This window comes from Nematolebias whitei, chromosome 11, assembly GCF_014905685.2.
Source record: "Nematolebias whitei isolate Nwh7 chromosome 11, NemWhi1, whole genome shotgun sequence".
NCBI lineage: Eukaryota > Metazoa > Chordata > Actinopteri > Cyprinodontiformes > Rivulidae > Nematolebias > Nematolebias whitei.
The window spans coordinates 48,660,586-48,676,489 of NC_056508.1; the positions used below are offsets into that span (position 1 = coordinate 48,660,586).

Consider the following 15,904-nt stretch of genomic DNA (forward strand, 5'->3'; position numbering starts at 1 on the left):
GAAACATGAAGAGTGGACGCTGAGCGCTGAACGACTGCTGAAACATGAAGAGTGGACGCTGAGCGCTGAACGACTGCTGAAACATGAAGAGAGGACGCTGAGCTCTGAACGACTGCTGAAACATGAAGAGTGGACGCTGAGCTCTGAACGACTGCTGAAACATGAAGAGAGGACGCTGAGCGCTGAACGACTGCTGAAACATGAAGAGTGGACGCTGAGCGCTGAACGACTGCTGAAACATGAAGAGAGGACGCTGAGCTCTGAACGACTGCTGAAACGTGAAGAGAGGACGCTGAGCGCTGAACGACTGCTGAAACATGAAGAAGAAGCTGAAACTGAGTCGATAAAGATGAAACTATCTGAACCTAAAATTAGCAAAACTAAAGTTGAAAATAATTAAAGTCACTGCTGAGTTTTGAATTTAAAGTCCAGAAAAACTTAAATGTCAAACGAGAAGATGTTTAAATCTGGAGTTTCAAAGTAAAGCTTGTAGATATTCTTCAAAATAAGAGTCTGGCTCTGTCATAGTTCAGATTAGACGATGTTTGTCTGTTTTGTTTCTCGTCTGGAGGCCAAACGTTCGACTCTGCTCCTCCGTCTCTCCCTGCAGCGGAGCTGGAGAAGCAGAAAGGTGTGATGCGACCTGGCATCCTGGTGGGAGGCGTGGGGGCGGCAGGGGGCGGAGCCAGCGCTGGCGGAGGTGGCATGAAGAACGAGGTGGTGAACGGCTCCCTGGGTAGGCCGAGCCTCGACGACACGTACGCCTCGGTGGATGGACTCAAACGTACGGCGCTCAGCTCCTCGCTCAGGGATCTCTCTGAGACCGGTAAGAACCCGGGTCCTGGTCCAGTCCTCATTTCATCAGGTCTCCCTCCCAGTGGTCCAGACTTCCTGTAATCTTGTGACGAGGTCTGGATCACAAGTTCTCCAGGTTCTTAAAGCTCTTTCTCAGATTTTAAGTGAACTTTGCTGCTCTCACCTCAGTGATGTGCTTCAGTAGCATAAATTCATCAGGATGGATCTTCCTCCGGTTTTCATGACTCAGATCCACATCTGGGCTGTTACACAACAGATGAGAGAGTCATGGGACCGGTAGACCTGAGTTCTGTTCTGGTAGCGTGTCTCCACCTGCTGGACGGCTCCAGCTCTTCATCAGTGGTTGCTCTGGGCCGTAGTGTCATCAGCGTACTGGTATTCATTAATTTACTGAGCAGCCCCAGCTCTTTATGGCAGAGTGCAGTGATCTGTGGACCCTGTCGATCCAGAGTCAGTCCACATCGGAGCACGTTTACCAAATGTTGAGACTAAAAATGGCACCTGACGTCATCAGCACGTCTGTTTAAAGTTGTTCCAGCTCCTTGTTTCCTCTGAGAAGTCCCTCCTCTTCTACCTGGACCTAGGACCTGAGGAGACCAGGTTTTATACGTTTAAAAGTCCTGGAGGGAACAGATGTTCTAAAACCTGCAGATGTTTTTCTGTATTGATGGAGTCTTTCCAGATGTGTCAGCTGCCTGTGCCAGAGGCACTAATGCACCCCCATACCATCAGAGAGGCAGGATGGTTCCTCTTCTCTTTAGTATGAAGGATGTGTTTGTGGTTTCCAAACAGAACTTCAGGTTTGGATCCCTCTGACCTCAGAACAGTTCTGGACTTCACCTCGGTCCATTTGAAACGAGCTCTGGTCCAGAGAAGAGGCAGCGGTTCTAGATGGTGTTCACATGAACAGAACCAGACCCAGTTTTAATGCAGTGGCCCCTGAGGGCCTCGTCCTTTGAGCTCAGATTTCTTCAGGTTCTTCTAATCTGTGGATCAGATTATGATCTGAAGACGATGGAGATGAAATTTTTATTCAGGAACTTTATTCTGAAGTTCTTCCTGTAGCTTTCGACAGACTGCTGAACCTCTGCCCATCTTTACGTCGAGCCGTTTCTTTTTAAAGCCAGTCCTCTGACCCACCTGCTGATAATTAACCTCATTATTTAAACGAGTTAAATAAATTAAATATTAGCTAATTCTCCTCTAGAAGTTTTTTTATTCGTACCTCTGATTTTTACAGCCTTTTGCTGCGTCTGACACAACTTTTTACAGATGAGTTGCAGCCGTCACGTTTAAAATTTACTGTTTTAAAAATATATTATTTCCTAGTTTAAACGTGTGACAAGTTTACTATAATCTATTGTGAATAAGCTCTGGGTTTATGAGATTTGCCGATCATTGAATTCAGTTTTTATTTACATTTTACACACAGCATCCCGACAGTTGTTAGATGTGGGGTTGTGTTTTTGCAGAATTGGAAATAAAAGTATAAAATATAGTAACATTAACTGTGCATCCAGATTGTAAAGTCTGAGTTATGATAAGAGTTTATGAAGTATTATAGTTTTGCTGTGGTTTCAGTGTAAATGTAAAAAGTGTTTCACAGATATTTGGTCAAAACTAAGTTAAGTAAAATGTTTGTTTTTAAAGTTAAATTAATGCACCAGGGCGTTATTAACTGGTCCAAATAATTCAACAAGAAACAAACGAATGATTTTGGTGTATTTTAGAAAAATGCATCTTTTTCTGGAAATGAGATTTTGTGCATTCTCCAACTAAAACTAGTTTGTTTTCTCTCCATGAGAAATGTGGTTTAACAAAGAACTAGCCTAGCTTAACGTAGCCTAGCTTAATGTAGCCTAGCTTAACTTAGCCTAGCTTAATGTAGCCTAGCTTAATGTAGCCTAGCTTAACTTAGCTTAGCCTAGCTTAACGTAGCCTAGCTTAACTTAGCCTAGCTTAACTTAGCCTAGCTTAACGTAGCCTAGCGTAACTTAGCCTAGCTTAACTTAGCCTAGCTTAACGTAGCCTAGCTTAACTTAGCCTAGCTTAACTTAGCCTAGCTTAATGTAGCCTAGCTTAACTTAGCTTAGCCTAGCTTAACTTAGCCTAGCTTAGCCAAGCTTAACTTAGCCTAGCTTAGCCTAGCTTAGCATTAAGATTTAAAATGGAGGGAAGCTGCCTTGTTCTTCCTGAAGCTAAATAAAACCTGACAACAAACAGGAAGCTCGCTGATTAAAGGGTTTAACTCAATTTTTGAAATTTTACAAGACAAAGTTTCAAAGTTCAACTTGTTTTTTCCGGGGACCAAGTTTTAACTGCCTGATTCTGGTTGGACAACAGGGAAGCGAGGTCGTAGGAACAGTGTTGGCTCATTGGACAGTACCATTGAAGTAAGTTTGGCTGGGGGCGGGGCTTAAAGCTTGCATGAACTCCTTGCACGCCGTCGCCGCACGTTTTCCACCCTGTCTGAAAGTGTTTGTGGTGATTCTAAGGCGGTCTTCACCGGATCTTCTCCATGCTGCAGGGCCTGCTCCACAGGCTCATGTGGTCGGAGAACTCTTCATCTTAAGCTTTTAAAACGTACACTTTTGGGTTTATTGGGAGTTTTTGCAACCGTTACTTTGCATGTTTGTGTTTTTTAAGGGATAATTTGAACGTTTAAAAAATGTAAAGGTGACGCAATCACGAACAACGTGATGTCACGGTTTGTTCTAAGTTGGAGCTCTTTATGTCGAGCTTATTATTTAACTCCAGCTTTTAAATGTAAAATGTTCAAAAGTCATCTGGTCTTAGCTACGTGGTAGTTTGGACTAGTTCCTGAACTCCAGGTTTGGACCTGGTGAGCTCTCCCTTCATCACGTGTCAAACTGTAACCAGGGCCGCAAGCCCAATGCGGCCCTGGTTACAGTTTTATCCGTATTGTGACGTAAAGTTTTTAAATGTATTAAAACTCTGTGACAGATTTAACTTCTAACTCTTCTCATTTCACTTAAAAACTGAATTTAACTCGTTTTTTCAATAAATATTTATGACTGGCACTCAGTTAGGAACAACTTTTATTTTGACGTGCACAACTTGCACAACTGTAATCTTGGCCGTGCACATTACTTTGCCGCCTGCATTGTACTCACCTTGACCCCGATGTTTATGACTGAAGCTGCTGAGGTCCACCTCAGAAATGAAGAAAGCAGATTTGGACCAGAATGTTGTTAAATAATATTTTCTGCTGGCGGGGTTTTACACCTGGACATGTTTCCTGTCCCGGCAGCGGTCCAGCTCTAGACCTCTTGATACATGTTGGAGACGCCTGCGGCTAAATTCAGATGTTCGAGGCTAGCTGCAGATGCTCAAGACAACTTTGACTGTTTCAAAGGATAAGTTGCTGCAGAATATTTTTTGAACATGATCAGAAGTGACGGGACTTCCTGCAACTCACTCATGGAAGTTAAGAACCACGAGACGTTCAGGAGACATTTGGAGTACTCGGTCAGAACAGTTCCCAACCATTCATGGGATAACACCTTAAAAGCAACACGTTTTCTTAAAGAGGTTTACGACGTTTTCACACGACTCGACATCCTGCTCCGACGGTTTAACCTGAAATATCACCCAGACAAATGCTAACGACAGCAGTACTGTCTAAATGCTGCCTTCTATCCCAGAACAGGGTTCCTGGGTTCACTGTGGTACCCCTGCCCCAGAAACACGTCAACCAATAAGCAGACTGAATGTTCTCGTGTGTTTTGTGGAAACATTATTATTTTTAGATTCCCAAACCACGGGAAAAAGCAACAAGATGCACTCATCAAGTGCGAACACAAACCGTACTGTAGACGGGAAAACATGCTTTAGGAGAACTTTAGCAGTGAAGCATGACATAGTCCTGGACCTAGTCCTCACTACCACGCAGCTACGCTCTAATAACTGGGATATTTGTGCTTTGAGTTGAGGTCAAACATTAGTTAATAACTAAAAACCAAACCAGCAGCTCTTCTTGACACGTCTTCAGTCACAACAGCCGCCGAACTGAACCTCTAACTTTTACTGTGCGACCGTCGAGCGGCATGTGTATTTGTAGTCACTGGTACTTTTTTAACTTCTTTGCTCTGTTCTTTTGGCTTCTTGTTCTTCTTCTCAGGGTTCCATCATTAGCAGCCCACGGTCTCACCAGCAGCGCCCCCTGGTGGCTGCTAGTCTGTCCTACAGCCCCATGATGGTGCCTTCGTCTCCAGCAGCATACCGGCCACACCGCCCTACTCAGAGCCCCGGTACAGGGGTGGGGGGTGGGCCGGGGCTCTGTCACAACCAAGGAGGGGTCACTACCTCTCCACTCGCGAGCGGGGTAGGGGCTGGGGCCGGAGGAGGGATGGTGGGTGGGGGTGGCCAGACTCCAGGAGGCCGGATGGGGAATTTCTTCGGCAGCCGAAGAGGCAAGGTTCCTGGTCCCCTGACGATGATGTCTCCCCCTCCTCAGGGTCCTCCGAGTCCCCTGATGATATCATCACCCCCCCACTACCCCGCACCCGCGCCTCCCATCCCCCTCCCATCCTCCCCTTCCCCATGCCCCTCCCCATTGCCCAACCTCGGTCAGTCAGACTTGGGAGGAATTGGAGGGGGAGGAGGTATGGGAGGGGGTCCGTCCAAGCTCCAGGCTTTGCACGCTCAGTACTGCCACGTCAACAGTGGAGGAGGCGGAGTCAGTGGTCACCCACAGCAGCAGACACCACCTCCACCCTACCACCACCATCACCGCTACCACATGCAGAATGTCCCCCAGCACCACGCCCTGACGCACCGCTTTTCCGCACCCCAACGGCAAGGTTGCGTTCCCTCTCATACCCAGCAGCATCAGAGGTTGCCACAAGGCTCCGCACAGCACTCACGCTACAACATGGCAGCCGGCTTCACCACACCTCCGCCGCTGTCCCCGCACTCCCCTGTCACCCCAACTACCCCGCACGGACTCTACCACCCGGGGCGACCGGGTGGAGGCACCAAACTCCCACTGACCATCTCGCACTCCCAGCCCCACCCCCATGCACACACACACTCTCACAATCACGCCGTGCACATACACTCCCCTCTCAGCCCCTCCCCCTCCGCCAATGCCTCCACCCACTTCACCTTCTCCACCCCGCCACCACAAACTCCCTCGGCTCGCCTCGTCTGCCAGACACCTGCGCAGCCCTACGCAGCCCAGTATCCCCCACTGTCGTCCATCCCGCCTCCCCCTCCGCACTCACCTTTACCTCCACCATCGACCGCCCCGCTCTCTCCGCACCTCCCAGGAGCAGGGCAGGGTGGCGGCCCCAAGGCGAAGCCCGTCAGCCGGATCAGCACGGTCGTGTGAGGCGGCAAACGTCTGGGACAGTGATCCGCAACCCAGCTGAGAGCCACCAGGGGGCGATAGTGAGACTCAGCACCCGAAGAAAGAGGAAGAGAAGAGGAGGAGGGCAGGTGCAGGTGTATCAAGACAACCGCCTGATGAAGAGGAGGGCAACAAGAGTGGGGAAGAGGAAGTTACTCAGCCTGTGTTATTTTCATATCGACTTTCCTCACAGATAGAACGAACGTCCTGAAGATGTTTGTTGATCAAACCTCCCGCTCTCGCAAAGATGAAGGAAAACTCCCACATAACTCTGCTTTATTGTTGAAAATGTCCTCATCTTCCCTTTGTAGTGCCGTGTGAGGTGAGCTGGCAGACATGTTTGTAGTTCTTCACTGAAACTCCAAGTGTTCATGTCACGTTGCAAGAACTTTCTAAATGTTTGTTGCTGTGGTGGACAGTTGGTTCAGGGACCAGTCACGAAGGGAACAGTGCTCGAGGTTAAAGCACCAACGTTAGCCTTAGCTGCTAACGTCATGGGTTAAAGGGACAGTTCAGGTGTTTTTGAAACCTGAGGGCAGAATGAGTCCTGCCAATAATTCCCCACTTAAAAAAAAACAATCACAAATCGAGCACTTGTTTTGAATCTTGACATGTTTCTGTGAGGCAAATGCAGAAGTGGTTAGCATCAGTATTGGTGTAGTTTGTGTGTCTTAGACCAGCATGCGTGTTCTGTGCAACAGCTAACGATTCTCAGTGTTTACGGCTGATGCTCGAGCGGAGGGATTCGTTGTGGTTTAAAACCCAGATCCAGCATTTATTTGGACACTTTATGTGGACGATAAACTTTATAAAACCTTTGAAAAAAGCCATGTCAACAAATCTACAGGGGTCTTTTTAACGTTTTGCAACAAGGACTGGAGGCCTTGTGCATTTGTGGATTACAGGGTTTCAGCAGGGGGGCACTAAGCTGTTGTTTTGAACGGGGGCTTCCCCAGTTTTCCAACATTATTTATGCATATTTTGGGTTATTGCATTAAATCTGTAAATGCTGAAGTATCCCAGTGTATATGAACATGTAATACCAGCTGTCTTCTGTATTTTGTGCTCCATGATGTGTGAGAGACTGTAAAGTTGCCAGAGAAGGAGATTAAGCTGAAAGGTGCCAAACAGAAAATTTGTCTTGTTTTTTTCACTGATTTATCCGACACTAATGAAGACAAGGAGCTTCAGGCCGTAAAGAAGTGATTTTATTTTTTAATTTTCAGCTAAATGCCATTCTCTGACCGTGTATCTAAAAACTGGGTGGGAAATTAACATTAAAGTCGTTATCATGGCAACAAAACCAAAAATTTAATCAAAATCAAGCACTAACATTCCTTGAAGAAACATCCGGCATGCCAAAGTTTTAAACAAAGTGTCAGTGATGACTCTCAGCTACTACCGCACCAGGTTTTAGCTCATTATTTGTAAAACTGATTAAGTTAGTCATTTTTGCAGTTACTAATATCTTATGGTGCTTTGCCAATTGCCGCCATCTCAACTCTCCTCGGCTCCGCCCCACACAGTACCAGTTAAGGTCCCGCCCACTGCCGGTACCACCCCGCTCAGTCCGGTTTATGGACCTTGTTCATGGTTCCAAGCGGACTGCTCCGAGCGGCCGATGTTAACGTAAGCAGACAGCAGCTGTTGATTGACCAGCGGAGCTTCTCTGGATAACCTCCAAACTACATCTGAACCTCCATTTGCTCTGATCGTGTTGACGGACAGCGCCACAAGAACTGAGCGCATTTATCGAGAGATATCAGAGATGTTGGCTGCATGGCTACACCCAGACTGGTAAGCAGTGCTGGGATAAGCTAAAAGAATTCAAGTCCCATTATAGGGCAATTAGGGACCAAAACAGGGGGAGTGGCTCGAACACAATGACCAGTTACAGTCCCTCCCACTTTGCATCAGTGACCCCGCCCACAGAGGTAGGGAATCAGGTCACAGTGGTAAATCACCTCCATCTGAGAAGAACCGATAAAACGAGAGCCGAGTGGAGTCGCTGTCATCGATGGGAAAGTGGTTATACTGAATCACTTCAGACATGGTCGATGCAGATCTGATGGTTCGTTTCTGAGTTTGTTCCCCGTCACGGAGTGAAGAGCACGATATGAGCACGATAACTTGATAAATAAGTGAGGTACTGACGTCCATTTTGGTGTGTGGCCACATCAAGACGCAAGAAAGGTCCGTGTTAAAAACTGAGATGCTGCGTCAAAATTCAAGCTGGTTACCACACACACACACACTCCAAAACTTCAGACATTCACTGTTCAAATCCCTCAGCACCAGGGGACACCGGAGAGCCACTTGTTGAACTCTGTCTACTGGTTCATGAGATATTTTGCTAACAGACAAACACATCGAGAAAATAGTTTGAGAAACAAGGAAAATCCCTTTTTGTCAAATGAGTCTAATCCGGAGGCAGTTCCTCCAACTCGCACTTTAATGCGTGCAACCAAAACTTCCTGCGCGTAGACGAGGCCAAGCAAAGACCCTCAGGAGGGAGGGGAGGGAGACTGATAATCACGTAAGTTCAACATGGCAACAGTTTTTAAACTCTCGGAAAGACGCCCAGCTGCCTTGGACTGAGCGTCGAGGGCCGATGTTTCCGAGAGGAACTCTGAGGTCTGGGAGGACCATCAGCCGGCTCGGTTACAGGTCTGCTGCAGGTCCAGAGGTGTTTCGGTAGGCGGCTTTAGGGACTTGAATCTGATCCAGGTAGTTTAGAGGACCTCTAAGTGTTTACGCACAGTCTGCAGAGTTCCCTGAATACAAGGGAAGGTGTTTGGAGTCATAATCAGAAAAAAACAAACTGACAAGATGCCTAATTTCCCACCCAGTCCCAACTGCATTTGTGTTTCTGAACAATAAGATAAAATGTTCTTTTTTTTGGGGGGGGGGGGGGGGGTTGAATCTACATGAAGAACCAGGTGCCTTCAGACGTAAGGATGGTACAACATTAAAGAAATCATAGATTCATCAGAAACCACCGTGGAGTGAAACAGTTCAGCATCAGAGTCGACCACATGCCGGTCAGTTTCAACAAGAAAACAAAACCAGTGACTTCTGATGGACCCTCCAGTCCAACAAAGACACAAACGGATCTGAAAGTTCTTCTGGAAGGACTTGAGAAGGTCTCACTGGACTGAACCTTCCACCATCTTTCACCGTCAGCCAGCATCAAGTGAACAACTCACCTTCAGGCGGTATTATTGCACATTCTTCACGTGGCAGAGTCCGTACTCGAGTCGTTTCCTGTGTTTCTCCTCTCTCTCCATCTCGTGAAGATGTTTGAAGCCCGCGACGGCCGGAGGAAAGCTCTTCCACCTGAATAACTTTCCAACCGTTTCCATTTTCTGACATCAAATAAAACTCAGTGCTGGTTTCTCTACCAGCGTTCAGCCATGAAGGGAATTCTTCTAAATGCAGATGTTTTTTAGTTTCCTTGCACCCGCTGTAGATAATACGTGTACAGTTTGTCTGTCTTCAGTGGGGCCAACAGCATCGAGCTGGAAACAGCCTTTCTTGAATGCTTGAATTAACTAAATGAAAGGTCTAAATAAGGCAAATGTCCATCTGGGTTCTTCAGGCTGCTTGGGTTCTTCACGGTTCCTCACATGGAAAAGGAAACAGAAACCTAAAACTTTGTTGTTGTTTAGAAACAAATGATGGAGCCACCTTTGGCTCCTCTTTCTTCGGTCTGAAGAACCTCTTTAAGGAGCCGGGCTGCAACTGAAGAGCATAAAAAATGGAAATCTCCAGAACGTCTCAGCATGTTTACGGGGGTTCTTTACCTTCTTGCATGAGTCTCAGAGGCTCATGGTCGCTCCTCTCCTGAGTTTGAAATATGTTGGAAAATGTGTCTATCAAACCTTCTCCCGCTGCCGTCGTCTCAAACCCTTCTCAGTTTATCTAACCAGGTGAAGTCAGGTCCTCTGGACTGATGATTCTTTGTTGAAGTGTCTAGTCTTTCATCCAAAAGACTTCTTCAGTCCAGATCTGCCTGGATCATTGAGCGTGCGTCGGGACTTTCTCAGTTTAGTTTCTGTCCAGCGCGCCGAAGCTTTTGACGCCTGCAGGAGTTCTCCTGACTTAAAACATCCAGGACTACAACTCCGAGTGTCCAAAACGCACAGCGATGACAAATAATCGTCTTTCAGTTCCCTAAATCGGCTCACGACAACAAATCGTCTGCTCCGAGTCTAACTCCATTGGTGTCCTGCTGGTTAACAGCACCGGAGGCAGTTGTTGTTGGCCCAGACCCGGACTGATCCGGTAAGAGTCGTAAGAACTGGTAGGACGGTTGTACGATCCAGAGACTCAGTCTGGTCCAAATCTGCTGATCTTTGTTTTCCAGAGTGAACTCAGTAGATTTAATTATAGACGTGGGGGCATCTACCGAGGTGGCTTTGACGTGCTCAACCACCAAGCTGGTGCACACATGAACGTCCTGCTGGTCATACAAGAGCAAACACTCAAAGCCCATTGAGGTTCTGAGTGTCCAGTTGAGGCCAGCAGTCCCAGTTCTGTGAGGTTCTACCCTCAGCCAGCGTTCCTCTGGACTGAGACTGTTGGTGACGAGATGATGAGGCCACAACTTAAAATGCATTTCCCCAGGGAGTCGAACTGAGTGGGTTCTTGTGACACGTGTGCAGATGTAACCGTGGATGAATTGCGACACTCGCATAACATTCTTGCAAGTTACGTGCAAATCGTCTTGTTGCGGTTATGAAGGTCCTCCGGTGGATCTCCGGTTGGTTGTTTGGTTTCATCGTCACCAAACCCTCTCGAACTCAACCGAAGAGTTTCAGGTGCTTCAGTTGTACCAGAGTTGTCACGAGCGTTTTTCAAACGTCTTCTGGTTTCTGGCGACACAAGAGCGAAGAAATGAACTCCTGCAAAGGTTTTGAGCCGTTTTGGGAACTCCCTGTTTGATGCGTCTCCACAGGTGTCGCCCTGCGAGAAAAGCCTTTTGACTTTTTACAGCAAACGTCTGATTTGAATGTTGTTGTGCGACGAGCTTCTTACTAACCCGGCGTGGGCTGCTCCGTATCTTTAGCATCATTTTGGTTTTGTCGTGTGCTTGAAACGTGATTCTTTTAGAAATACTGAAACTTCTTTATCAAACTTTGAACGCCGTCAGTATTCGGTGACTTAACACGCCCGCTGTAATATTTTTAAATGGTGACGTCTGCGTCGAGTTCTGGCCCGATGGGTGCACTCCACGTACGAACAGAAACCTTGGTCGCTCGTCGTGTCGGCTCGAGGCCGAACTGAAGCGAGTCGTTCTGGAGGAGAACGGCTTTCTGAGGCGCTCCGGATCCAACCTACCTCATGAGAACAGGTCCGTAGTTCCAGCGTGAACGAACACGTGACGATTTCTGTTGACGAAGGATGCACTCCAGATGATCTGCAACAAACCGTCGATCTGATCTTCACCTTTAAATCAACGTTTTAATAAGATTATCCACAATAATAACTGGACATTTCTTCTTTCTCAACTTTTGACCTTTGACACTTCAAAGGTCAATGGGCAGCACTTCTCTGAGGTCATGGCTGATGTCTTTCCGCCTTGGCGTTGTGTTACACACAGGTGCTCCTGGCTGATCCTGGACCGATTCATTTTCCGAGCTGCGCAGGAGCAGACGTTTGCGTTTTCATTCGTACGAAACAACTTTACGTTTAGAACGGGGCAACCGAACGTTTGTTCTGAACTCGGAGACGTCCACGTTAAATTTTCCTATAATCACGCTTTGATTGATGTTTTCTGCTGCAGAACTTAAAACTAGAAGCTGTTGTCGCCCTGGAGGTTAGTCAGTCGATCCTCAAGGTGCTGGATTTCATTTGTTTTCAGTTGCAGTCCAAGCAGAAGCTTCGATGGGGTCGTCGTGTGAATCTTCTGTTTCGTGGCCGGGCCTGCGCTCCACGTTCAGTTTGCATGTTTATTACAGTTTCTGCACTCAATGGACTCTGTTAGAAACAGGAATGTACAGAAGTCGTTAAATGAAAACTAACCATGCGACGACTCGCGCTGCTCGACAGCGGGCAGTTTGTTCGTGGCTGAATTTTTATTATTTTTATTTTTGGGAACTGAAGTTTTGTTGTTTTTGGACTGAATCAGATCAGGAAAACAGGGAACTGTAAAAAATAAAAAATGACAGAATATCAGACGTTCTACTGGCGTTTGGAGCGTTCTGTTCCCACGTGAAGGTAGTTTGTTGTTGTGTGTACCGATCAAGGGGGTCTCAGTGTTTCCAAATAACTCAAAGGACCGTTTTATGGAAAAAAAAATCATATTTCTTGTTTATAATGTAGAGCAAAGAGAGACTGCGATAGTCCTTGTAAAATTGTACGAGTAAAGTCTGCGTCTGACAGACGACATTATTTTAAAACTATGTATGGAAGATTTTAGCTGTGTATATAAATATATATTACTTGTACTTGTTTTTGAAACTGCACAGATATGGAAAAGTGGAAATATTTATTGCTGAAAAACATAAAAATCTGTTCATGTGGATGGAAAGCTGCGTCCTGTTTTATTTGGTCGTGAACTTAAATTTCCTGAAGGTCTGTTTGAGATTTCAGAATCAGATGTTATTATTAATTTACTGCTTCAGCAGAACGCAGCTGGACTTCTGGTGCCAGCCTGTTTCTGTAGTGGACCTGTAACCCTTCAACAAACGAGGCGTCCAGGTCCGATCCTCCTCAGATGGACCTTCCCTGCCTGAGGGGTCTAGTAGTGAGCAAAACCCTGGATGAACCTGAGGTCCACCACCAGCACCTGGTCCTTCGTTCTAACCCTAATCACGTTTGTCCCTGTCGCAGAGCAAAGAGAGCGCACATCTGTCCATCTGTGCACGATAAATGGACTGTACTTATACAGCTCCTTTCTGTCTCGTGAAGACACTCAGAGCTCGTTACAACGATCTGTGCCTCATTTACCCGCTCACACAGAACTCCACTAGATCTCTACAGAGAATAATCAGAGTTTATCACATTCATGCACTGATGGGACACATCAGAGGTAACGAGGGGTTCAGTGGCATGTGACTGCTGGTGGAATCGAACCCCCAACTCACCCACTGGGGGACTCAGCCACAGCCGCCCATGAACTATAACTTCAAAGACATGTAGAGGTACCAACTTCCATTTTGTTTGGCTGCGTGAAGGTGAAGAAAGGTTCTTTTTAACCTCATGTTCTTCTCCACAGTGTGACTTCTACCCACTTGAGTGTCTTGCAACAAAAACATTTAGGTTTACAATAGTCCCTTGATAATTGCAGGGTTTACAGTCCAGACACCCCCAGGTTAGGTGAAAAACCACCAAGGAGGAACGCTATATTTATTTTAGTTTGTGTGTGTGTATATATAATGTGATAAGATAAGATAGAACTTTATTGATCCCGCAGGAAATTGTTGTGCCAGAGGAACATACAAGAATCACACAAGATAAAAAATAACAGAATATAAAATACCAGCAGTTAAGTTCTAAACAGGTCAGGTGCAGGCGTGTGTGAAATGTTTTAATGTGAAAACATTAGAGTTTATTGTAGTACAGGATTATTCATTCAACCTTTATTTAAACAGATAAATCACATTGAGCCTCGAAGACTCATTTACCAGTGAGACCTGTTTGTTCTACCTGAGATAAAAAAAAAAACCTCTAATATTAAAAAAACACCTCGCACAAACAAGCACATAGTGACATAGACATTCTGCAGAGGGGGGGGACCGAGAGCGGTCAGCATGTTCTTACATGCTCTCTCTCGAGGTCATTAAGTTCTGATAAGGATGGAAAATCAGTCCATGTCCTCCGGTGAGATCCATAAACATTCTCGAGGGATGTCGGGGAATGGCCAAGAATAACGTCTATGAGAATCCAAGAGTCCTGAAATGATGACACAAAGTTTATTCAGCTGGTTTCATCTGGTTATCAGTTGGAATTAATTGATGTTATTGTGCAGAAAGGGGGAGGAGTTAAAAAGTTTGAAGGACTTCCTGTGTTGTTCTGTGGAGCACCTCGGTGGTCTCAGTCTATGACTGAAGATGCAGCGGTAAGAGTCCAGGGTGTCATGCAGGGGGTGTGACGTGTTGTTCAGGATCTGGAGCAGGTTCCTCAACGTCCTCTGCTCAGACTCCTGTCAGAGACTGCAGGTCCACTCCCAGAACTGAACCAGCTCTTCATGAGCTTATCGAGTCTGTTGGCATCAGCTTTCCTCACCCTGCTGCTCCAGAACACCACAGAGTAGAAGATGATGCTGGAGACCACCGAGTGGTAAAACATCTGCAGCATGGTCCTGCAGATGTTGAAGACCTGAGTCTTCTCAGAAGAAAAAAATGCAGCTTTGACTTTGAAATGAAAAAGCATTTCTGCTAATTCATATTAATTTTCAAATTTGACATTTCAAAATTAATTTTGGTCACTTTATAGAAATACATGTTGAAAATTAAATGTTAAACGTTATTTTATTAATCATTTTAATTATTTTACAAACTGCGCAGTCTTGGAGAAGAAAATGAAGTTTGAATTATTTATTTTAAATTTTATTTAAGAGTCAAAACATGCAGCTTTATTTTGTAAATGAAAAGCATTTTTATTAATCTATTTTAATTTGAAAATTGAGACACATTCGCTTCCATACTACTGTGAGGTGTAATAGGTCAATCTGCATATGTATAACCCCACTCTCTGATGAGAAGCGAAAATTCTGTTACAAATAAAGTCCAGTTGTTTTTGGCTTGAACTTTTTTTAAACTTTACAGGAAACACTTCAAACATTTGATTACTTGTACAAATACTTGTAATAAACTTTCAGAGGATTTTATTTATTTATTTTGCCATGAGAAAGAAAGATTTAAAAATATTTGACTAGGATCCAGGTCGGTAAGTATTTCCGGTTAACCCGGAAGTACTTCTTGTTCCGGGCGGACGCAGTCGAGCGTGTTTGTCATTAAAAAGTTGACAAATACGGTGAGTTATCGGAGTTTAAAGATTAGGTTTATAACTGTGACAAGTTTTGGTAATAAAAAGTTAATAAATATTGTTTTTATGATCCGGTGTTCCTCTTTAAACAGACCGGACAGAAACAAACGGGCGGTTTAAAAAACAGTCAAACTGTCACGTTTTGTTTTCTGTAAATGAATGAGATTATCTTTAGATTTGGTTTTTGGATCTGAAAAATCATTGTATGAACAGTTGGTGATGTTTAAAAGTTCTGATTTACCTACTTTTTACATTTCTTCTCGAAAATATGAGACAAAAGGAGCAACCGTTTGTAATCACACACAAAGATGAACTGTTTAAGTTCAACAGTTCATCTTTGTGTGCGATTACAAACTGATGTTGGAGGTTCTGGTCCAAAGTTTTCTAGAGACAAGCTGGCAGGTTTGGGTGTTTCAACTTTTAAATGTTTCTAAAGGTGATCAAAACTTTTCGTCTGAGGTCCAAACCATGGTTGGTCCAGAGCTCCTGCTGGACTCCAGCATCCGGCTGTGGGTGGTCCTGCCCATCGTCTTCATCACCTTCCTCGTTGGTGTCCTCCGTCACTACATCACCCAGCTGCTGCACAGCGACAAGAAGGTGGACCTGGAGCAGGTCTCAGACAGGTGAGTCCACCTGGAGCAGGTCTCAGACAGGTGAGTCCACCTGGAGCAGGTCTCAGACAGGTGAGTCCACCTGGAGCAGGTCTCAGACAGGTGAGTCCACCTG

General features: G+C 45.6%; 2 protein-coding genes across 2 annotated transcripts in view; both read left to right on the plus strand.

The window, feature by feature from the left end:
* LOC119417392 (IQ motif and SEC7 domain-containing protein 2-like) overlaps positions 1-6,407 on the plus strand; it is a 22,770-nt gene extending 16,363 nt beyond the window's left edge. The window contains exons 7-9 of the mRNA XM_037684594.1: positions 611-826; positions 3,160-3,209; positions 4,958-6,407. Of these exons, the coding sequence (XP_037540522.1) occupies positions 611-826; positions 3,160-3,209; positions 4,958-6,169 (1,478 nt within the window). The 3' untranslated portion in view covers positions 6,170-6,407. The remainder of the gene's footprint in view (positions 1-610; positions 827-3,159; positions 3,210-4,957) is intronic.
* An 8,700-nt stretch (positions 6,408-15,107) lies between these two features.
* Positions 15,108-15,801, plus strand: LOC119417799 (ER membrane protein complex subunit 3; the record flags this gene model as incomplete). The annotated part of the gene is given in 2 exon segments (XM_037685082.1): positions 15,108-15,166; positions 15,615-15,801. A coding segment is annotated over 1 exon segment (155 nt), but the record flags the coding sequence as incomplete, so codon positions are not given.
* Positions 15,802-15,904: the final 103 nt, after the last annotated feature.